At 37.2% G+C, this 25,517-nt stretch overlaps 2 protein-coding genes across 2 annotated transcripts; both read left to right on the plus strand.

Moving 5' to 3' along the window:
- Window positions 1-70: 70 nt before the first annotated feature.
- On the plus strand, window positions 71-19,691 carry LOC123533645 (serine/threonine-protein phosphatase alpha-2 isoform). The gene is made up of 6 exons (XM_045315380.2): window positions 71-266; window positions 5,632-5,763; window positions 8,365-8,595; window positions 10,786-11,114; window positions 11,513-11,647; window positions 17,040-19,691. Exons 1-6 carry the CDS (start codon window positions 212-214, stop codon window positions 17,142-17,144), a joined length of 987 nt encoding a protein of 328 aa, XP_045171315.1. The 5' UTR covers window positions 71-211; the 3' UTR covers window positions 17,145-19,691.
- Window positions 19,692-22,370: 2,679 nt separating this feature from the next.
- Window positions 22,371-25,247, plus strand: LOC123534339 (E3 ubiquitin-protein ligase TRIM71-like). The gene has a single exon (XM_045316549.2). The coding sequence runs from the start codon at window positions 22,563-22,565 to the stop codon at window positions 24,732-24,734; it is 2,172 nt and encodes a 723-aa protein (XP_045172484.2). The 5' UTR covers window positions 22,371-22,562; the 3' UTR covers window positions 24,735-25,247.
- Window positions 25,248-25,517: the final 270 nt, after the last annotated feature.

Here is a 25,517-nt window from a genome sequence, read left to right on the forward strand (position 1 = left end):
AATTAACATAAAATAGTCCACTACCATTTTGACCGCATTACCGTGCACCGGTAATGTTGAATATAGCAAATTCGTCCGCCTTCGTAACGGCCGCCATCTTTTTTCCAGTTGTAAATATTTTGGTATATCACAGAAATCCGAAAACATCGGCCGGGTTTGACGACAGATTAGACTTGCAGAATCTAAATCTTACAACTCTTACTTTATTGGAATGGCCGATACTGATAAATTAAATATAGACAGTATAATTGCGCGGTTATTGGAGGGTAAGTTGAACAAAATTCGCTTTGTCCTTGTTTGAAATAATTATAAGCGGATTTTCTGTCGCTTAAAGAAATGAGGCACAACAAAGAGTGCTCGCCGTTTATCAATAACAAAATATTTTGGATATATGATTAGTGGTTTTGAGTCCACTCTCTGGTACTTTGTTACAAATAAATTTATAATACTTTCTAGTGGCACTTGTCATATTCTTGAAATTATGACTGTAGACTTGTAATTTGGTGGAAGAATGGGATACAAAATAGAACAATTACACTGTATAAATGAGAACGAATTGGAGTTATGGTCGTGTAGTGAATGAGTTCAGTCTGTCTTCGAGAAGCTGGATCTTTAGTAACCTTGGTACTTCTTGAAAAATAAGAGGAAAATATACACAACAGGGAATGATGTGTTCCAAAAATGCAGCCTCCCGAAATCACCCAGCACGCGGACGTGCACATGACCAACATTCACATGTGTGTGCAAAAAGATCATACATTTAGCCAACACGCAGACAAAACAAACAGGAACACAGCGGGTCACCACTTTGAAATGCTTGTTGGCAAAAAGACAACTGGGGCACTTAAAGCGGTTTATGGTGCGTACCTAACCTCACAGATGGCAACAAATTCTTGGAAAGTAACTTGTCCTATAGGACAAGCTGCCTAGAATTTTCACTTGTCCTGCTACAACTTATACACACCCTGTAACCAGTGATTCATTTTGAAATCTGAAGATACGAGTCCATGGGACTCACATCAGGGATTTTTCTAGACCTCTAAAAAGGGCAGGGTGCTGCTAAAAAGGGGCAGGGTGCATTTTGCGCATTGCGTACCTTTGTCTATGAAAATCATAAGGTAGATTTCCATGGTTTTTGTTGTAATGTCTACATTGTAAGTTACTATGTGCAGAAAGATTTGCAATGAATGTGAATGTCAGGAAAAAGCATTAATACCTGTTGGTATAGATAACATGCTTATCATTTATAAATACATGTAGTTTGTTTTATGTTTGCATACATTATTTTTGTCTTGAAAGTTTTCTTGATTAGAAATATACCATAAAGATACTAGTCTATTGAATAATTTAATAATTCTGGTGCATATCTGTCATTATACATTCATTATATTACTAAACGTATCGTTGATACTCGTGTATAAATGCATAATTTTTTTTAATCCGGACCCCTCCCCCAAGAATCGTGGGTGCATATTATACAAAGGTGTAGACAATTTTCCAACTTCAAAATAACTTTGTTTACGATTTTCGCCATTTTGGTAAAGGGAAACTACTCTACGCGCTGACTGTCTACGCTAAATTCTGAGATTGCCGTTACGTTCTGCAAAAGATCGAGTGGTTTATTTTTCTTTTAAACAAAATTAATATCATACAAACTTAATAGTATTTTGATGAAATAAATATAACAAAATCATAGATATTCGGATAGGCGTACTGTTATCTTCAACTGAGATCAAACTGTGAACAACAAAATTGACACGAGGTGCCACGCTAATTGCCGATAATTACTGGCCATTAATCCGCATTTAATAAGCAGCAGACTTTGTTTTAAGATATGTTTTTTCACCTTTTTTATTCTGTTTTGCAGTTTGCTTTAATTGCTGACCTATCTAATTGTTGTTTGTTACGATTCGGTCGGCCGTCGTCTGCATGCCGATACTTCATACATGCCTCGGGCTAATACACAGCACTGTGTATAGTCGGTGCGTGTCATAACTTCGTATCGATTGACAATTATTTGGGATGGTATTTTGACAGATGATTGATGGGCAGTTCGTTTAGAAATACTTAATTAATGGTAAAAGGGGCGGTGCTAAAAGGGCAAAGGGGTGCTGAAGAAAAGCAAAAGGGCGGCAATTTCGGGCAGAAGGGCGGCACTAAAAATGGGCAGGGCGCTGCGCCCTGCTATTACGCTCTAGAAAAATCCCTACACATATTTTGAAACAATGAGTCCCAGCCAGTGAGTAATGAGTCAAAAAGGGACTCAATATAAAAATTATATATCATGAAACAGCAAGTCCCAAATTTGAATTGTTTGCTTTTTCACATCCTGTACATTGTATATTGGTTGACTGATTAATTGATTTAATAGGTTTTACATCCTATATATCTGCACCAGAACTGAACAGGGTGAGGAGAAAAAAAAACTGTTAAAAGTTGTATTTTGAAAGTTTCTGTTCTTTGCAGCTTTGTTCATTTTTACGTTGTCAGTACAGATTGTTCAGTACATATAATCTTCACTTTCGTCATAGTGTTACCACGAATAAAGAGTGAGCCATTTAGAAACAAATTTTCTTTTTTTCTTATCTTGATTTTCCGACGTGCTCGCAGCCGCTGCTTCATTTTCTATTGAAATGCTCACTTCTTCAGTACCCGACGATTCACTCAAAGTTAGACAAAAAAACCGGAAAGTTTTTGCTGTTTGGGATCTAACTTCTGCTGTTTTTTCAAGGGCATCGTCAGATTGTTGAAATATTTTGGCCGAAATATCCGGGTACTTTGGAAACAATACTCCCAAACATAAAATAAATGACCATCACCGATTGGTTAAAAAAATCATTACTGTCCAATCAGAATATGCTTTACAAATCGAACGGTGATAAGGTAGTTTTGGCGCATGAAAATTATCCACGACATCCGTTCTACTTTTTAAACCATTAGAGGGAGTAAACGAAGGTACGCCTAAGTGAAATTGTTTGCGTCCCGCGGCTGCACACATTTCAAATTAACGCGTCCCCGGTGAAAAATATGCGTCTTTGACGCAGGACGCGCAGCAAAATGAATCACTGTATTACTTGCTAAGAAAATGATATTTTTACAGACATTGCCTATTTTAAAGTCTGTTAAAAATGTTATATACCAGAATCTTGTTCTTGTCTATCGAGCATCCAGCGGAGTTTGGCAGAGTTTAGTTTTGTGAATGTTTTATATTTTTTAACTATCCAGTTTCTACAGGGCTTTATTTTTATTCGATTTATTGTATATTTGATATAAAATCTCACTCGTCCTACAGGACGAGTATTACAGCAGGTACCATTGCCCGGAGCAGATATCTGCTCGTATATACGGGTGGAAGAGTGAATTTGTCGAGCCCTGTCACTCTTACAAACATTTGATGCAATAGTGGCGAGTCGCCACCTATACTTCTGACAATGGTCAATTATTCTGAATAATAGCTTAATCTCGAAACAATTTTTAGCTCATCTGATTTTTTGAAAAAAAAATGATGAGTTATTGTCATCACTTGAGCGGTTGTCGGCGTCGGCGTCTGCGTCGGCGTTGCCTGGTTAAGTTTTATGTTTAGGTCAGCTTTTCTCCTAAACTATCAAAGCTATTGCTTTGAAACTTGGAATACTTGTTCACCATCATAAGCTGACCCTGTATAGCAAGAAACATAACTCCGTCTTGCTTTTTGCAAGATTTATGGCCCCTTTTGTACTTAGAAAATATCAGATTTCTTGGTTAAGTTTTATGTTTAGGTCAACTTTTCTCCTAAACTATCAAAGCTATTGCTTTGAAACTTGGAATACTTGTTCACCATCATAAGCAGACCCTGTACATCAAGAAACATAACTCCATCTTGCTTTTTGCAAGATTTATTGCCCCTTTTGGACTTAGAAAATCAGTTTTCTTGGTTAAGTTTTATGTTTAGGTCAGCTTTTATCCTGAACTATCAAAGCTATTGCTTTAAAACTTGCAACACTTGTTCACCATCATAAGTTGACCCTGTATAGCAAGAAACATAACTCCGTCCTGCTTTTTGCAAGATTTATGGCCCCTTTTGGACTTAGAAAATATCAGATTTCTTGGTTAAGTTTCATGTTTAGGTCAACTTTTTCTCTTAAACTATCAAAGCTTTTGCTTTGAAACTTGCAACACTTGTTCACCATCATAAGCTGACCCTGTACAGCAAGCAACATAACTCCATCCTGCTTTTTGCAATAATCATTGCCCCTTTTGGACTTAGAAAATCATTTTCTTGGTTGAGTATTATGTTTAAGTCAACTTTTCTCATAAACTATCAAAGCTATTGCTTTAAAACTTGCAACAGTTTTTCACCATCATAAGTGGACACTGTACATCAAGAAACATAACTCTATCCTGCTTTTTGCGAGAATGATGGCCCTTTTTAGACTTAGAAAATCATGGGTAGGACAATATTTCTATTACACAAAAAAAATCAGATGAGCGTCAGCACCCGCAAGGCGGTGCTCTTGTTAAAAAATGTAATAAATATTCATTACTTTAAATTTTATGATTTGATTTCATTTCACTATTCAGTCATACCCAACATTTAGTGTTGTGTGACTGAACCGGACTTGGATTCAGCATATAAATTTTGATAATATAAATATAGTTCAGCCGATTAAATAAAGTTGTGTAAAATTTTCGGCCAATTTTAGACGTTTTTTTACCAGTTTGGACGAAAAATACAGTAGACCAACTGTTGTATTCGGCAAAATCAAATTCGACTAAATATCGTATTCGGCGAAGTGTCTTTCGGAGAATTGTCGTGGAAGCAAATTTCTAATCTCTGGTTTCTTTAAAAGACTCTATTAATTATGTCTCCCACCACCGCCTCGGTAGCCTAGTGGTAGAGCGTCCGCTTCGAGTGCGGGAGGTCGTGGGTTCGATCCCTGGCCGCGTCATACCAAAGACGTAAAACAATGGTACTAGTAGCTTCCTCGCTTGGCGCTCAACATTAAGAGGATAGTGCTAGGACTGGTCAGCCCGATGTCAGTATAATGTGACTGGTCGGGGTATCATGCTACGTGTCTACAGCGTGATATTCCAGTGAAGCAGCACTATAAAGTTGGGCACTCTGCCCACTGCTACAAGTAGACACCATCGTTTATATGACTGAAAAATTGTTGAAAAAGACATTAAACCCGAACACACACACACATAGTGGTGTGGGAGATATACTGATTTACTGCTGTCTGTGTGCCCGTGTCTGTCTGTCTGTCACAAATCTTGTCTGCGCTCTGAACTTGAACAGTTCTCATCTGATCTTCAGCAAACTTGAACAAAATGTGTTTGCCAATAAGTCCTCAGCGAAGTTCGATAACTAGCCAAATCAGCCGAGGCACTTCAGAATTATGGCCCTTAAATTACCAAAAATCACTCTGTACACAGATGCAAGTGAATACATGTATTGGTGCATGGTTGACTCAGATACATAACTATTCAGATGATTGGGCAGTTGTGGGAGACATGCGCTTTTCTCAAAAGCAGCTCTAGTTTTAAAAGTGTATCTTAGGTGAGAAGTGTAATTTAAAGCTGTTGATGTTTTCAGTTCTTGTAAAGATGTCTGATCTGTTCGAAGCTTGAATTTTATATTTATGTTTTCAGTTCGTGGCACTCGACCAGGCAAGAATGTACAGCTGACAGAATCTGAGATTAGAGGTTTATGTCTCAAGTCAAGAGAACTGTTTCTTAGTCAACCTATTCTTCTGGAATTAGAAGCACCTCTTAAAATATGTGGTATGTATAAAAAATGCCTTTATTCCAACAATTTTTATTGTACCCCCCGACAACAAAGTTGTAAGGGGGGGTATACTGGTTTCAGGTTGTCTGTCTGTCTGTCTGTCCGTCTGTCCGTAGACGCAATCTTGTGCGCACCATCTCTCCTTATCCCCTTGACAGAATTTAATGAAACTTCACACAGGTGATCAGTACCAACAGTAGTTGTGCATGGGGCATGTTAGGTTCTTTTAGAATAAAAATTTGCAGAGTTATGGGACTTTGTTTTTTTGTTACTATACTATATACATAGACACAATCTTGTGCGCACCATCTCTCCTCATCCCCTTGACACAATTTAATGAAACTTCACACAAGTGATCAGTACCAACATTAGTTGTGCATGGGGCATGTTAGGTTCTTTTAGAAAAAAAATTTGCAGAGTTATGGGACTTTGTTTTTTTGTTACTATACTATATACATAGAAACAATCTTGTGCGCACCATCTCTCCTCATCCCCTTGACACAGTTTAATGAAACTTCACACAAGTGATCAGTACCAACAGTAGTTGTGCATGGGGCATGTTAGGTTCTTTTAGAAAAAAAATTTGCAGAGTTATGGGGCTTTGTTTTTTTGTTACTATGATATATATACATAGACACAATCTTGTGCACACCATCTCTCCTCATCCCCTTGACACAATTTAATGAAACTTCACACAAGTGATCAGTAACAACAGTAGTTGTGCATGGGGCATGTTAGGTTCTTTCAGAAAAAAAATTTGCAGAGTTATGGGACTTTGTTTTTTTTTTTTTGTTACTATACTATATACATAGACACAATCTTGTGCGCACCATATCTCCTCATCCCCTTGACACAATTTAATGAAACTTCACACAAGTGATCAGTACCAACCCTAGTTGTGCATGGTGCATGTTACATTCTTTTAGATAAATATTCTGCATAGTTATGGGACTTTGTTTTTTGTTACTATACTGTATACATACATTCTATATACATACAGTCCACATAATTATGCAATCTTGTGTGCATCAAATTGCAATGTACTGTGTCAGTGCATGCGGGGGGTACATTCATCACCTTTAGTGATAGCTCTAGTTTAGTTCTGTGGTGGAACATTGTATAACTTTAACAAAGATCACTTGGACAGATACATGAGCACACTCACTTTGTTTCAGTTCCTTCAGTTATCCAGAAATATATTCAGAGGAAATTTATGATTAATAGTAAAGCAGTAAAGTCTTGATAATTTCAACAGAAATTTTCTGCTAGGTTTAGAAGTGAGTAAATTTCTTGAAACGGTAAAATTTCACTTAATTAATCCCCCGCCGTGGCGGAGGGATTATAGGAATGGTCTGCGTCCGTCCTTCCGTCCGTAACAAAATCGTGTCTGGTCCATATCTCCTAAACCCCTTGAAGGATTTTCCTGAAACTTGGGTCAAATGATCACCTCATCAAGACGATGTGCAGAACCCATGAGTCAGCCTTGTCGGTTCAAGGTCAAGGTCACAACTCAAGGTCAAAAGTTTGAGCCTGCCATTTTGTGTCTGCTCTATATCTCCTAAACCCCTTGAAGGAATTTTATAAAACTTGGGTCAAATGATCACCTCATCAAGACGATGTACAGAACCCATGAGTCAGCCATGCCGGCTCAAGGTCAAGGTCACAACTCAAGGTCAAAGGTTTGAGCCTTCCATTTTGTGTCCGCTCTGTATCTCTTAAACCCCTTGAAAGAATTTTATAAAACTTGGGTCAAATGATCACCTCATCAAGACGATATGCAGAACCCATGAGTCAGTCATGCCGGCTCAAGGTCAAGGCCACAACTCAAGGTCAAAGGTCTGAGCCTTCCATTTTGTGACCGCTCTGTATCTCCTAAACCCCTTGAAGGATTTTCATGAAACTTGGGTCAAACGATCACCTCATCAAGGCGATGTGCAGAACTTATGAGTCAGCCTCAAGGTCAAGGTCACAACTGAAGGTCGAAGGTTTGAGCCTTCCATTTCGTGTCCGCTCTATATCTCCTAAACCCCTTGAAGGAATTTTATAAAACTTGGGTCAAATGATTACCTCATCAGAACGATGTGCAGAAATTATGAGTCAACCATGCCAGCTCAAGGTCAAGGTCACAACTAAGGGTCGAAGGTTTGAGCCTTCCATTTGGTGTCCACTCTGTATCTCCTTAACCCCTTGAAGGATTTTCATCAAACTTTGGTCAAATGATCACCTCATCAAGAACTCAGGAGTCAGCCATGTCAACTCAAGGTCAAGGTCACAACTGAAGGTCAAAGGTTTCAGCTCTGTATCTCCTGAACCCCTTGAAGGATTTTCATGAAACTTTGGTCATATGATCATCAAGACGTTGTGCAGAATTCATGAGTCAGCCATGTCAGTTCAAGGTCAAGGTCACAGCTAAAATCAAAGGTTTACCCTTTCACTATCCATAGCAGTGGCGGGGGATTTAGCTGTCTTTCAGACTGCCTTGTTGACCAATCTTTTATAACTTGCTGCTTGTTTATATTTTGAGAGACAAAATTTAGCATGTTGAGTACAGAAATTTAACATAGACTAGTAAGTGTCAACTTTTTTTCTGATTTCAGGTGATATACATGGACAGTACTATGATTTGTTACGATTGTTCGAGTATGGTGGCTTTCCTCCAGAGAGTAACTATCTTTTTCTCGGGGACTATGTAGACAGAGGAAAGCAGTCTTTGGAAACCATCTGTCTCCTGTTAGCATACAAGATCAAATACCCAGAAAACTTTTTTCTACTCAGGGGCAATCACGAATGTGCCAGTATCAACAGAATATATGGCTTTTATGATGAATGTAAGTATTTGCTAATCCTTGTTCTTTCATTGCTTTCAGGAAGCTGACTTGTATAAATTTATAAAAGTTAAGACTTGGAGAAAAAGACACAGTTTTATATATATATATATATATATATATATTAAAACAGTTGTAAATACCAGATCTGATTTATGATGATAAATTTGAGAATTGATTAAAAAAAATTTGAGAGCAAATGTATAAATTGCAGACTTGTCCAGCACAGCATTAAATGCATTTACTTGCACTTAGGTGTAGTTTGTGTACTCATGCTGTTGATATATGAAAAATGCTTTCATTTAAGGTAGGAGTTCAGCATCATTGGACAGACCTACTTTTTCTTCAATATACATTTTGTATTTAGCCCTGTTTGGGATATGCTATTAATTGCGATGTGTTAAATCGGTGTTATCTCCACATGCCTCGGTGAGAGGTGTTTGGACATACGTTCAGTAAGACATATGCCTGCAGTAAGAAGGTCCAAGTATGGGTAAAAACAAAATGGAATAGTTGTATTTCACAGTTTACAAGGTAGTGTATGATAATGTACCATTGCAGTATATTTTTAGCTCACCTGAGCCATAGGCTCAAGGTGAGCTTTCGTGACCGCTCGATGTCCGTTGTCCGTCGTGTGTCTGTCGACATTTTCTAAAAAAAATCTTCTTGAAAACCACTGGGCAGAATTACACCAAACTTCACAAGAATGATCCTTGGGTGGTTCCCTTTCAAAATTGTTCAAAGAATTTAATTCCATGCAGAACTCTGGTTGTCATGGCAACCGAAAGGAAAAACTTAAATATCTTCTTGTCCAAAAGTTTTACATACACTTATATAGGAAAAAACTTTAAAAATCTTCTTGTCTGAAACCACAAGACCTAGACCTTTGATATTTGGTATGTAGCATTGTCTTGTGGTCCTCTACCAAAGTTGTTCAAATTACTACCTTTGGATGAAAAGAGGCCCCGCCCAGGGGGGGGGGGGCTCAAGTTTTACATAGACATATATAGGAAAAAACTTCAAAAATCTTCTTGTCTGAAACTACAAGACCTAGGCCTTTGATATTTTGTATGTAGCATTGACTTGTGGTCCTCTATGAAGATTGTTCAAATTGTGCCTTGGGGTGAAAAGAGGCCCCGCATGCGGGGTCCCAAGTTTTACATAGACTTATATAGGAGAAAACTTCAAAAGTCTTCTTGTCTGAAACTACAAGGCCTAGGCTTTTGATATTTGGTGTGTTGCATTGTCTTGTGGTCCTCTACTTAAATTGTTCATATAATTACCCTGGGGTGAAAAGAGGCCCTGTCCCAGGGGTCCCAAGTTTAACATAGACATATAGGGAAAAAAATAAAATTCTTCCTTGTCTGAAAGTTCAAGACCTAGGCCTTTGATATTTGGTATGTATCATTACCTAGTGGACCTCTTACAGGATTGTTCAAATTATGCCACTGGAGTGAAAAGAGGCCCCACTCTGGTGGTCACTTTTTATATGAGTTATATAGGAAAAAATACTTCAAAAATTATCAGATCATATTTCCTAGACTGTTTAATTATAATTACCTGATGACCCCAAGTAATTACATGTCACCTTACTGTGACCTTGACCTACAGACCTACTTTCTTGTTTTTTGAGATACAGCTTTGAAATTTGGATGACATGTACAGTTTTGCATACCGATCTTAAAACTGACTTTCAGTGACCATGAATGTGACCTTCTGACCTACTTTCTAATACTTTAGCATCAGTTTGCCATTTGAAACATGTGGCTCATATTACTCAGGTGAGCTATTCAGGGTCATCACGACCCTTTTGTTAAACATTGCAGCAATACTTCAACCTATATTTAAACCAGTTTCCTTCACATGTAGGATAGGATGGCTGGCTTCCATTGCTTGCCAGTCGGTGTTGGGAGGAAACACTTATAGCGATGCAGGATAGGTTTGTGAGAAGGCCATCAAGCTGGCTATTGAAGGTGGGTGGTTCTACCAAAGTGTGCACCCTTGCCTGAAATGCTGAGGTACACTGTATCATTAATAGCTCAACTTAGATGTTTAAGTGTTACTAGAAACCAGCATAATTTATGACTTTGTTGAGAGTTGTTTAAAAGGTTAAATTCCTTTTGATGTTATGTTCAGGTCTGTCGGAACTTGCAAATAAATTAAAAATTACAAATTTACATTTTGCTTATTCAGGTAAACGAAGATACAACATCAAACTGTGGAAAACATTCACAGACTGTTTCAACTGTTTACCTATAGCAGCCATCATAGATGAGAAGATTTTCTGTTGTCACGGTGGATTGAGTCCAGACCTTCAGTCTATGGAACAGATCCGACGTATCATGAGACCTACAGACGTACCAGATCAGGGTCTACTCTGCGACCTGTTGTGGTCGGATCCAGACAAGGAGACTATGGGCTGGGGAGAGAATGACAGAGGAGTATCCTTCACATTTGGTGCAGAAGTAGTAGCCAAATTCCTTCACAAACATGATCTGGATCTTATATGTAGGGCACATCAAGTAAGAAAATACACTTGGTATACATGTACCTGTGCTCATTTTCACCAGTCTTTTTAACAGATATATTTATCCAATTTTTGCATTGAATCATGTTTAATGTTTTCTGTTTGTCTTCACATAGATTGTACATTGTTCAAAACAAAAAAAGTACTTCTGTTATGAGTTTTGAAGAAAAAGTAAAAATAGCGAGTTTGAGTCATTTTAATCTTGAATTATGTTTTCTGTTATTTTATTAAGGTGGCTGCAGTAAGAATGGTTATTGCTGTTTGCTAGTATAAACTTATTGTTTTCGATTAGACAAACTCCTTTTCCAAAAAGACTTTTAATTATCTGAGATTTTTCTTGAAGCAAGAAAAATACATGAAAGATATTAATATAGTCTTTGGTGTGTGTTGCAGGTAGTAGAAGATGGTTATGAATTTTTTGCCAAGCGTCAACTTGTAACATTGTTCTCTGCCCCAAATTACTGTGGTGAATTTGACAATGCAGGTGCTATGATGAGTGTTGATGAAACTTTGATGTGCTCATTCCAGGTAGGTTGATGCTGTTGCTTTTCCTCAGGTCAGACAGATAAAACAATGCTTTGAACAGTCAAGCTGTATAAAATCCTACATTTGATTATTAGCTTGACTATCGAAGAATAAGTAGAGCTATCCTACTCGGCACAACGTAGGCATGGGCATCACTTCTTGGTTAAGTTTTTCACACCAGTTCACATTTTGACAAAACCTTTTGAGATAAAGCTTTGAAACTTTCATCACTTGTGTACCATCAGCTTGTTCAGTTTTAGGCGAGAGTACGTAACTCCATCAAGGATTTTGGCTCAATTATGGCCCCTTTGAACTTACAAATCTTGGCTAAGTTTTTCATTTGACATATTTGACATATAGCTTTGAAACTTTTATCACTTGTTTATTATAAATATCTCTGTAGGCAAGAGTACATAATTCTGTCAACTATTTTGGCTGAATTATGGCCCTTTTTAGCTCATCTGATTTTTTGAAAAAAAATGATGAGTTATTGTCATCACTTGAGCGGGCGTCTGCGTCGGCGTTGCCTGGTTAAGTTTTATGTTTAGGTCAGCTTTTCTCCTAAACTATTAAAGCTATTGCTTTGAAACTTGGAATACTTGTTCACCATCATAAGCTGACCCTGTATAGCAAGAAACATAACTCCATCTTGCTTTTTGCAAGATTTATGGCCCCTTTTGTACTTAGAAAATATCAGATTTCTTGGTTAAGTTTTATGTTTAGGTCAAATTTTCTCCTAAACTATCAAAGCTATTGCTTTGAAACTTGGAATACTTGTTCACCGTCATAAGCAGACCCTGTACTTCAAGAAACATAACTCCATCTTGCTTTTTGCAAGAATTATTGCCCCTTTTAGACTTAGAAAATCAGTTTTTAGCTCACCTGTCACAAAGTGACAAGGTGAGCTTTTGTGATCGCGCGGCGTCCGTCGTCCGTGCGTGCGTGCGTGCGTCCGTGCGTCCGTAAACTTTTGCTTGTGACCACTCTAGAGGTCACATTTTCATGGGATCTTTATGAAAATTGGTCAGAATGTTCATCTTGATGATATCTAGGTCAAGTTCGAAACTGGGTCACGTGCCGTCAAAAACTAGGTCAGTAGATCTAAAAATAGAAAAACCTTGTGACCTCTCTAGACGCCATATATTTCATACGATCTTCATGAAAAGTGGTCAGAATGTTCACCTTGATGATATCTAGGTCAAGTTGGAAACTGGGTCACGTGCCGTCAAAAACTAGGTCAGTAGGTCTAAAAATAGAAAAACCTTGTGACCTCTCTAGAGGCCATATATTTCACAAGATCTTTATGAAAATTGGTCAGAACGTTCACCTTGATGATATCTAGGTCAAGTTCGAAACTGGGTCATGTGCCATCAAAAACTAGGTCAGTAGGTCAAATAATAGAAAAACCTTGTGACCTCTCTAAAGGCAATATTTTTCATGGGATCTGTATGAAAGTTGGTCTGAATGTTCATCTTGATGATATCAGGTCAAGTTCGAAACTGGGTCACGTGCGGTCAAAAACTAGGTCAGTAGGTCTAAAAATAGAAAAACCTTGTGACCTCTCTAGACGCCATATATTTCATGTGATCTTCATGAAAATTAGTCAGAGTGTTCATCTTGATGATGTCTAGATCAAGTTCGAAAGTGGGTCACATGCCATCAAAAACTAGGTCAGTAGGTCAAATAATAGAAAAACCTTGTGACCTCTCTAGAGGCCATATTTTTCATGGGATCTGTATGAAAGTTGATCTGAATGTTCATCTTGATGATATCTAGGTCAAGTTTGAAAGTGGGTCACGTGCCGTCTAAAACTAGGTCAGTAGGTCAAATAATAGAAAAACCTTGTGACCTCTCTAAAGGCCATATTTTTCATGGGATCTGTATGAAAATTGGTCTGAATGTTCATCTTGATGATATCTAGGTCAAGTTCGAAACAGGGTCATGTGTGGTCAAAAACTAGGTCAGTAGGTCTAAAAATAGAAAAACCTTGTGACCTCTCTAGAGGCAATACTTGTGAATGGATCTCCATAAAAATTGTTCAGAATGTTCACCTTGATGATATCTAGATCAAGTTTGAAACTGGGTCACGTGCCTAAAAAAACTAGGTCAGTAGGTCAAATAATAAAAAAACCTTGTGACCTCTCTAGAGGCCATACTTTTCATGGGATCTGTATGAAAGTTGGTCTGAATGTTCATCTTAATGATATCTAGGTCAAATTTGAAACTGGGTCAGCTGCAGTCAAAAACTAGGTCAGTAGGTCTAAAATTATTAAAATCTTTTGACCTCTCTAGAGGCCATATTTTTCAATGGATCTGTATGAAAATTGATCTGAATGTTCACCTTGATGATATCTAGATCAGTTTTGAAACTGGGTCACGTGCGGTCAAAAACTAGGCCAGTAAGTATAAAAATAGAAAAACCTTGTGACCTCTCTAGAGACCATATTTTTCAATGGATCTTCATGAAAATTGGTCAGAATTTTTATCTTGATAATATCTAGGTCAAGTTCAAAACTGGGTCACATGAGCTCAAAAACTAGGTCACTATGTCAAATAATAGAAAAAACGACGTCATACTCAAAACTGGGTCATGTGGGAAGAGGTGAGCGATTCAGGACCATCATGGTCCTCTTGTTTTGGTTAAGTTTTATGTTTAGGTCAGCTTTTATCCTAAACTATCAAAGCTATTGCTTTAAACCTTGCAACACTTGTTCACCATCATAAGCTGACCCTGTACAGCAAGAAACATAACTCCATCCTGCTTTTTGCAAGATTTATGGCCCCTTTTGTACTTAGAAAATATCAGATTTCTTGGTTAAGTTTTATGTTTAGGTCAACTTTTTCTCTTAAACTATCAAAGCTATTGCTTTGAAACTTGCAACACTTGTTCACCATCATAAGCTGACCCTGTACAGCAAGCAACATAACTCCATCCTGCTTTTTGCAATAATTATTGCCCCTTTTGGACTTAGAAAATCATTTTCTTGGTTGAGTATTATGTTTAAGGCAACTTTTCTCATAAACTATCAAAGCTATTGCTTTAAAACTTGCAACAGTTTTTCACCATCATAAGTGGACACTGTACATCAAGAAACATAACTCTATCCTGCTTTTTGCAAGAAAGATGGCCCTTTTTAGACTTAGAAAATCATGGGTAGGACAATATTTCTATTACACAAAAAAAATCAGATGAGCGTCAGCACCCGCAAGGTGGTGCTCTTGTTATATTTGGAAATTGGTACAAATTTCGTACAAGTCTACGTTTTGTCAAAACTATTTGACATGTGGCTTTGAAATTTTGGCAGAATTATGGCCCTTTTTGGACTTTAATTTGTTCAGTTTTTGCACAAGTCCACGTTTTGTCAAAACTATTTGACATGTGGCTTTGAACACTTGCTTATCGTCATAATCTCCATCTGTAGGCAAGAGTACATAACTGTGTCAACTATTTCGCCTGAATTATGGCCCTTTTTGGACTTTGAAATCAGTTTAAAAAAATTTACCAGTGCATATTTTGCCTAACCTGTTTGTCATACAATGTATGGCTTTGAAACTTTTACCACTTGTTTACCATCATAGTCTACATACGTAGGCAAGACTACATAACTATGACCAGGACTTTAGCTCAGTTATGGCCCTTTTTAGCTCAACTATATGAAGTATATGGAGAGCTATCATACTCAATCAGGCGTGTCCCCACCTTGTTAAAAGTTTTTTTTACAGTTTCTCTTTTTTCTCCTTACCTCTGTAATTACTTGTTGGATTTGTTTCAAACTTAAAAAAGTTATTCCTCATCATCACCCACATCATATGGCACAAGGGCCATAACTCTCACACCAATATTTCATGAATTATCCCCCTCTTTTTACTTAGAATTTAAGGTTAAAGTTTTGATGCACTTTAACTCTATCTCAGTTATTACTAAATGGATTTGATTCAAACTTAAAATAGTTGTTCAACATCATCACTCATGTCATATGACACAAGAGCCATAACTCTCACACAAATATTTGATGAATTATCCCCCTCTTTTTACTTAGAATTTCAGGTTAAAGTTTTGATGCACTTTCACTCTGTCTTAATTATTACTAAATGGATTTGATTCAAACTGGAAGTAGTTGTTCCACATCATCTCCCACATCATATGACACAAGGTCCATAACTCTGGTACCACATTTAATAAATTTACCCCCACTTTTACTTAGAATTTAAGGTTAAAGTTTTGATGCACTTTCACTCTATCTCAGTTATTACTAAATGGATTTGATTCAGACTTAAAATAGTTGTTCAACATCATCACTCACGTCATATGACACAAGAGCCAGAACTCTTGTACCAATATTTGATGAATTATCTCCCCTTTTTACTTAGAATTTCAGGTTAAAGTTTTGGTGACTTTCACTCTGTCTCAGTCATTACTAAATGGATTTGATTCCAACTTAAAATAGTTGTTCTACCTTATCACCCACATCATATGACACAAGGTGCCTAACTCTGGCACCATATTTTCATGAATTATGCCCCCTTTTACTTAGAATTTAAGGTTAATTTTGATGCATTTTCACTGTATCTTAGTAATTACTAAATGGATTTGATTCAAACTTGAAGTAGTTGATCCACATCATCACCCACATCATATGACACAAGATGTATAACTCTTGCACCAATATTTTATGAATATGCCCCCGTTTTGCTTAGAATTATACTTATTTAGTGTTTTAATGCACTTTATCTTTATCTCTCTTATAACTTATTACTTTTGACACAGACTCAAGCTATTGTGCAATATCTTCATCCACCATTGGAGTTATTAAACACTCCAGTGACAGCTCCAGTTTCCTCAGATGTGCCCAGTTTCACTATCCAGCACTATCAAAATAGTCGAGTGCGCTGTCTCCTGTGACAGCTCTTGTTTGACATAGAAATTAGTTAAATTTGGCATACCATTTCATATTTTGTCTAAACTGTTTGATATATGGCTTTGAAACTGAACATTTGCTTACCATCATGGTCACACATTGCCATATAGTGCAAGACTTAATCCAAATCTGCAAATACAGGTACATTGTTTGTCTTACCTATTTTTCTTTTGTCTAAAAATCTCTGGTAACACTTTGACCCCATCTGTTTTCTGGCTCTATATCATACTTGTTGTTTGAGGAGTTGCAAGATGACTCCCAACTGGTCGTAAATCTAAAATATCAGCTAGACCATTGGCTGGCAGGGTGGAAGATGTTGGTAACTCTGTTAGTTTCATGTTAAATTTTCCATCAAATACTTAAATACACTTGATTTGCTGTCACTTCATTAAATGTTCAAATAGTTTTTGGTTTAGATGTGATCTTAGGGTGATCACTGTTTTTGTTTGCTAACCATTTAGTTGATACGTTTTCAGATCTTAAAACCAGCAGACAAAAAGAAGTTCCCATATGGAGGTTTGAATGCAGGGCGTCCTGTAACTCCGCCTCGAGGGACTCAAAAAGGAAAAGGCAAAATGTAAGACTGGTTGATTGAGATTAGTGTGTTGACATTGAAAGTGCATCAATATGTAACAGGCAAATGGTTTGACTCAGAAATAGTGACCTTGAAGAAACGCGTGTGTAATGAATTGTTGAAGTGTAAAAGTGAACACAACCTGGCGTAGAAGAGCTGCAAAAATGAACAATTTTAATATTAAGTGTTTGTGTGTGTATATATCAAGATTGACCCCTTTGCAGCTGTTTTATAGCAGGAGTTGATTGTGTAAATTTTAAGTGTGTACATACTGTACATGACTACAATGAAATGCATGTATTGGTGTCTTGTGTGACAGTACAAGTTTTTAAATCGACATTTGTAAATTTCTCTCGAAATCATGGATGTTTTTTCAGAACTACAAAAACTGTTGAACATTACTTACCCGTCCCTGTTGACTTACAGGGAAACTCTCCACTTTGTGTCAAAAGTTGATCATACCATGAAAGGCTAGTCACAGAGTATTGATTTACACCATACCTCTTGTTTTCTTCTGTCATGATATCGGTATGTTGATGACGTAGTGGTCATGTGACCTGTGTCAAGCAGCGAGTCCTTAGGTGTGTGTTGAAGGAAGCTGTTCATTAAAATAAAGCTTAGTATTTATCATAGAGACATCTAAATTTACTGAAACATTTCATCCATGTCCTCGATAAACTATTCTCTCTCTGAAAGATCTTTGCTATCTTGTATGCTTTGTATTAAAGTCACGCTTTGTCCCGGTCTTGAAAGACAATTGGAGAGAAGTGTTGCAGTGAATTTATTTGGTCTTTCCTCATTTTGTACTCTTATAACTGTGATAGTCACTTATTTGCTGATTTTGTTCTGATTTTTCACAATTTTAACTAAAAAATATAAAAGTTTTTTTATGCCCTTGTTCACATTTTCTCCAAGTATCTTTAATATGATAAACCTGATAGGGGATTCCTGATGAACTAAGCTTTCTTGAATCAGCAAAGGTTTGGAATTTATTTAGTATTTATAGAAAATAGCTTGTTTAATATCTGAAACTTTACTCAGCAGCAGTCAACTTTCTGTCAAGGTATTTGAAAAGTATTCAGTCAGTTTATACCTTTCCATGACTTTACATTTTTGATAGTAATGAATATTGAATTAATTTATTAATTAGTATGTAATAAGTATGAAAATAACGATGAATTAACATGCGTTTCTGGTATTTCCAGATTACTAATACAACTAAAGTGACGGTGATTGCAGCTTCTGCACCACTTTTGAAATTGTATGTTTTAGTATTAAATTTTGGTTATGTTGTAAAGGCTTTTCAAATGTAGATATACCCTAACCAGACAGATGGAAGGGTAACTGTTAACCAGTGTCACTTCTAAAGAATGATCTAAAAGCAAGATAGTGCTGAACATTGCAGAAAGTTCTATTTTTTATCAAACAATTATGATGGAACAAATTGTAAGGAAAGTTTCTGAGGAGAGTATTATAAGCAATGAAATACAAAATGGCTTTGTGTTTTTAAAGTTGCTTGAGAAGTTGTTTTGTTTCATTTGCACCTTCCAAGATACAGCTCAAGAGCACTTGCTTTCTAGAATTTAAGTTGTTTAGGAGTTGAATTTTATTTTATGATATTTAAATTTTTAAGCAGTTTCCAGATGTTGAAGTGGAAAAAAGATGGTCGGCCGAACTTGTCTTTAGAGCCTGAAACTGTACAACAATTGTTTTATCAAAGCAGAAATGAGCCGTGCCATGAGAAAACCAACATAGTGGCTTTGCGACCAGCATGGATCCAGACCAGCCTGTGCATCCACGCCGTCGGGTCAGAATCCATGCTTTTCGCTTTCAAAGCCTATTACAATTAGAGAAACTGTTAGTGAACTGCATGGATCCTGACCAGACTGCGCAGATGCGCAGGCTGGTCTGGATCCATGCTGGTCACAAAGCCAGTATGTTGGTTTTCTCATGGCGTGGCTCAAATTGTATTATTGTACATAACTTTGTGACCTAACTTAGTTTTTTTGTAGTTTTCTTTGTACATTGTGTATCTGTTGTATTAAATATGATGTAAAAATAATAAAAAGGTAGAAGAAATCTCGAACATAAAGACAAATCATAAGCTGAAGATAGAGTAGTGCAAAACAGTAACCAGAGCCTACAGATGTTAGCTGTGTTGATGAAAACAGAAGAGGATTTGTGTATAGAAATGGAAACCGGAGACTTGTGTTAAAGTTTTTAATGGTCTTTTTAATACTACAGCACCTTACTGAGTATCTGCTAACATACATCAGGAAAATTTTCACAACTCGTCTGTATATATTTAATGATAAATGTTAGTAAATACGTAGTAAGGTGTTTATATATAAGTTTGTCAAAGCAGGTAAAACTGTGCGTGTAGGTACAGTAGACATTTTTTTATATAAAAAATCATACTGAAAACTGCACATCTATCATTTGTACAGTTTTAACATTATTTGTATCACGTCTTACTTGTGTTTGTGAATGTTTAAGTAGAAACTCTCTGTTTATTTAAATATGAACTGGCAAATAAAGCAAATAGATATTTTTACGACTGTTTTTAGTTTCACATAATATCTCTTGAATCATAAAGACGTCCCTGTGAGGTTGTAGATCTGCAGCTCAGCAATGCCATCTTATAGGATCATGCAAAAATGTGGTGTTTTATCTCCCCTTGATCAAATTTTACCTTATAAATTGTTCATAGCAGATGGGAAAGACTTTAAAGTAACACTTTTAATTATGCTAAACCCCTTTCTGTTTGTAATGGTTGTTTAGGAGCATGTCTGGATGCAAACTTTGTCGTGTATATGAGGATCTCGGATTAACTGCACTTTTGGATGTAAAATCAAATAACTTCTCCGAAATAACCACTTGAATAATGTGTTCTATGCAAGTGAAATACTCCCAACTTAAATGGTCGAGGTTTTGCTAAGTGGTCATTTATGGTTATTTCTTATTCTCTCCAAAGGGCGAGCATATAGTTGCTGCTTTGTCTGTCCTTCCGTCTGTCACACTATTGTCTGGAGTATAACTTGAAAGTATTAATGGCATTTGATTGAAACTTCACATAACCATAGAGGTCATTGAGACAAAATGCAATGTCAAAGAATCATAACTCTACCTTACATAGTTTTGAATTATCTCCCTTCATTATACAAAATAAGGCTTGTCCAGAGCATTACTTGAAAAGTCTGTATTGGTACGTAGCATCAACATTGATAGGGGTGTCAAAAGTCTGGATGATTTACAGTAAGGCAGTACACATACTTGACTCACTACATGGATTTAGAAATAGACACAGCTTTTAAGCAAGGCGTATGACAGGGTGAGCAACAGCCTCCTGCATGAACTATCCAGGGCTAGACAAACGGCCAGATTGCATAATTTCTAAAATGGTGGCTATAAAATGTCAAGAATCCGATCAAGTGAACGTACAGTCTGGTGTTCTCTAGGGACTGGACTAAGTTTATTTCTGTACTACATAAATGCGTAAGCGACTTGGAGCCGATGATGACATTGCTGTAGCTGCAGTACATTCTTCCAAACTATAAATCAAGCTAGTCACACTGAGCAGTACAAGAAGAATGAAATTGCACCCCTCGAAAAGGCACGTACAATCCATCGAATACAAGACCACCAAAATTTGATATAGACTTCTGTAGAACACGTTTGTTCCGCATGGTGGATCATAGGTCATTTTTATGTAATGTAAACCTTGATCTTTTAAAACTTCAGAATATACTTTGAAAACTCAGTAAATAAAAACAACAGGGTTATATGATTGATTTTTGGGGCCAAACAAGCCATCTGCCTCTTTTACACTCGTGTCACTGACTGTAATCTTGCACTTAATGTGCTTCCACTTTCATTTTCAGTTTCGTATTACCAATACTAATGTTGAATGTGGAGAAAAAGAAACCTCGCAAAAATTGAGTGTCAGCTCAATTACTTAAACCAGCTTTATGTCGAGTTGTTAGGGCAAATTCGATAATCAGCAAGATCGTATAACTATATGCAAAATTATGGCCATTGAAGTTGGCAAAAACTCAATTACCTAATTACAAGAGTTACGTTTCTTAGATCTTAGATCGGGGTGTTCGAGGTGACACTATCCGTGTTAACACAAGGGACCACAATTTTAGCACAGTTTGGTTAAGCTTAACTTCAATAATACAATATTGTAACTTGGGGGAACTAAATTTATGTAATAGATATTTTGTTTATATTGCGACTATCCAGTTTTTGATGATGGAGTAAGACCCTCTGGTGCCTAGGGGCATTATGTCGGGGCACAAGGGAGCTGGGTAGAACAACCGACCTTCTTTAAACCAGCTGGACGTCTTCCTCAAATGAAAGAATGATACACCCCAAGCATGGTTTTACCCCTACAGCAGTGACTGACAAATAATCAGAAGTCAGTGACCGCAACTACTCGGTCATGGAGGCCTCACTTCTAAATGAATCTACAACAGAATATATGAACAGTGAAATGTTATTTAAAAGAGGCATGGCTATCTTGAAGAAGGTGTGCACATATCACGGATATTTCATACGCGCAAACTATTTCCCGTTTAAAATACAGCGAACTTTTAGCCTTGCAAAAATATCTGCTCTACAGTATTTAGGGGTAAAAATTGTTTCCGGTAACATGCTAAAAAATTAGGGTAGGTAGGTCGGTAAATTTTTTAAAATATTTTTTTTTAATTAAGTGGGACCTTTCGGAAATTATTTTCATGTCAAAAAAGAATACATTTAAGGGGGTTATGGCTTTAGAGCATCAGTAAGTTGATTTCTAACATCACTTTTTGCAACCTTTTGTTAATAAGTTGAAAAATAAATTCTGAAAGACCGTAAGAACATTTAGGGTCGGGCTAGCCTTACTCATCTGGCTTATCAGGATGACTTATTTTATGATCTGATATTTTATATTTGTCATCCCTCTAACGACGGAGACAGCGACAGTCAAAAGTTATCACGCTGTCCCGAAACGTCCTATTATTTGGACTAGGGTTGGGCCACAAATTTAGGGTAGGCCGGGATACGGAAACAATTTTCTACGCCTTAAGAACACTGATATTAGGTTAAAATTAGGTTTGATAGTCGGTATGAAATCGAATCCGCAGAATGTCAGATGATATGTTTAAATGGCAACGTTTCATTATTGTATAACAAAGACCTGAAAAAGTTTCGCTCCATTTGTTCTCTTTAGAACAATGACGGCGTGTTCACATACATATGTCATTTCCCTTTTTTTTAAAACTTAAATTTATTGCAATAGATAAGTTAAACTGAAAAAATAGAAAGGACTAAAGAGTCAGAAGACATTTTTTAACACCTTTTTTTATGATTGTCTGGAAGCATTATTTTCCGACTACAGTAATCGTTTTAAAACAAGAAGTAATAAAAGTGCGCAACTAAAATGGAAGCCGAGCGGCGGTCTAGACCGCCGCGAATAGATTTTACGACGATAGGACTATCATCGCCAAGTCCGACTATGTCATCAAGTTCCGGAATCAGCCAAAAGCCAGATTTCAAATCCATTGATGACGTCATTTCTAATTTTGGATCTCATACGACAGACAGTCACAACCTACGATTCCGGAATGAAAAGCTAGAATCTCGTCTGTCATCTCCAGAGGAAACTTTCCAGTGTCCGATATGTCTGGATCATATGATGACGCCAAAACTACTGCCGTGTCTTCACAACGTCTGCAAGAAGTGCTTACAACAGCACATTCTGGATTCTGTACGCGAAGACATTCAGGCCGATATAATGCCGACATCGTTTCCATGTCCAGTGTGTAAAAGAAAAACGAAACCGCCAGAAAAGAATGTTGGCTGTGAGAAATGGGCTTCGTTCTTCCCGACGAACTACTTTTTGCAAGCGTACAACATGATTCTTGCGGTTCAGAGAGAAGACGTAGATTGTGACCCGTGTATGAGACGCGGAGAAACAACACTGGCCGCGTGGTGGTGTAGAGAATGTAGTGAGTACCAATGTAATGTATGTAAAACTGTTCACAGTGGATTTAAAATATTTAAAAATCACGACGTCATTGCTGTGAAAGAAATTGCAAAAAATCCTGACATGGCTGTCCCGAACTTTGAGCCATGTGAAGTACATAAGGAAAAAGTGACACACTTTTGCCGTGATCACAGGGTATCGTGCTGCGGCAAATGTATGGTCACAACTCACCGGAAATGCGAGCATACAGCAACTGTGGAAGAGCAGTTTGCTACACTGAAAGGTAAAGATGGATTACCACATTTAATCGAGGTATTAGCTGACTATGAGGACACAGCCAATGATTTAATAGAGAGCAGGAGAACCATCATGGAAGATCTGGAAGCCCGGCGTCAATCTATCGTGGACAAAGTCAAAACAATCCGGGAAGGATTCGAAGAAGACCTCAGAAAACTCGAAGTAAAGCTCCTGGAAGATTTCGATAAATTCCATGCTGCAGAAATGAAAAAGCTTCGAAACCTAACTGAAGAATGCGAAAACCTAGGAAAACAGATATCCAATGCCTTTAAGCTAGTAGAAACCGTAAAGCATTCTGGGAGTGAATCGCACATGATCAGTCTGATAGAGAAAGTGTCTCATGAATGCCAAAGTTACGAAGCAGAATTGCGAGAGAATAAGTCCAAATTACAGCACGTGGACTATGACTTCCACGTTGATCACGTGATAGAAAACGTTCTGAAGACTGCTAAAAACCTGGGAAATGTAAACATCAAACGTACCAAACAAAAAGCACAAATGATGATCTCTGAAAATCAGTTTTCTTCAAGAAGGACTGTGAAGGAAGTGAAAAGGTTGCGTGTATGGATTGCAGGAGATAGAGGGCGCTGTGGAATTGTAGGTGGCGTATACTTCAACGACGGCAGGTTATTGCTAGCTGACTGTGACAATTTCAAGGTTAAGCTTATCACAGACAGTGGGAGAGTTCTGAATAAACTTGTTTTGAAAAGCAAACCGAGCGACTTTGCCGCGATTGATGATCAAACGTTTGCAGTATCGTATCCAAGCGCCTCTGGGATCCAGTTCATTCACCTTAACGGAAACAACATCAAGGAAGGCAACTATATTGACACAAATAGGATCTATCATAGTTTGTCTTATTCGGACAATTGCCTGTACCTTTTGTCTAATTCTGGCATTTCCGTCTGCGACAAAGAAGGCAGAGAGACAAATTTTCTCAAGTTTAAAGAGCACGGAGTACCATCTTCAAACGCACCGTGTTACATTAAAGCGTGCCCAAGTGGGCTTGTCGTGTCCGATCCAGATAAGCACACGGTAAATTTATTTTCATTAGACGGTCGTCTGCTTCAGTCGTACAAAGCTTCGGACCTGAAGCAACCGCTTGGAGTTGATTTAGACAGCAGTGGAAACATTTTTGTGTGCTGTAAGCATTCGTCTAATGTTCACCAACTTAACGAAGATGGACAAAGGGTCAAGGTCATCCTAGCGGACAAAGACGGGATAGAGAATCCAATGGCAATTCGGTTCCAGAAATTTACAGATAAATTCTTTCTCTCCGAAGCCAAAATCTCAAGCAGGGATTTTATACGTATTTTTGAATGGATTTGAACTTTTACTACAAAGTGAACCGAATGGTTTAAAGTAAATAACAGAAAAGTTCATTATTTGTTAAAATTCATCAATGTCATTTAAGTTACCATTAGATCTATATACAAGATGTTTTTATAAAGACCATATATTTATTTAAATATAAACTGTTACAAACTGTTAGAATTCTACGTTTAAAAATAGCTAGTGTTTCTTCTGTACAGATGATTTTACTTTACATTTCATAACAGTACATGTATTTAAACAAACAAAACTACAACATAGAATCAGATCATTCTTGTTTATTTTCCATCTACAACCATAATGTACTCAAATTTTCAAAAGTTTTACGTACAGCTGTGTGCATAATGCTTCATTGTCAAGAGTAACCAGCGCCCATACCCTTAAAATCCGGCGAATATACATATTTTTGATAGCATAAATCATTTTATTGATAATAAATTGTTTGTATTGTACCCCGTATATTTCCGCTCATTCAGTAAAGTATATAAGACATATTTTGATATTTTTGGTTTTTGATCACTTAAATACGTGCTGAGTTTGGAGTATCCTCCTTGTGTAACGATATAGGGTTTACGTTACGATAGGGTAACACTTGGTCAAGTTGTTGAAATCGACTTTAACGCAGCTTTCCCGTTCACATTCTAAGATCAGTTGTTATATAAGGTAGGGACATCTTGGTTTCATTTACTATTTAAAGCTAGGATGTTTCCATATAGAGGCCCCTTCAACATTAAAGGAAAAAACGCCGCCATATGACTTATTAATTAAGTTTTCATTCTA

The sequence above is a fragment of the Mercenaria mercenaria genome, chromosome 12 (assembly GCF_021730395.1).
Source record: "Mercenaria mercenaria strain notata chromosome 12, MADL_Memer_1, whole genome shotgun sequence".
Taxonomy (NCBI): Eukaryota; Metazoa; Mollusca; class Bivalvia; order Venerida; family Veneridae; genus Mercenaria; species Mercenaria mercenaria.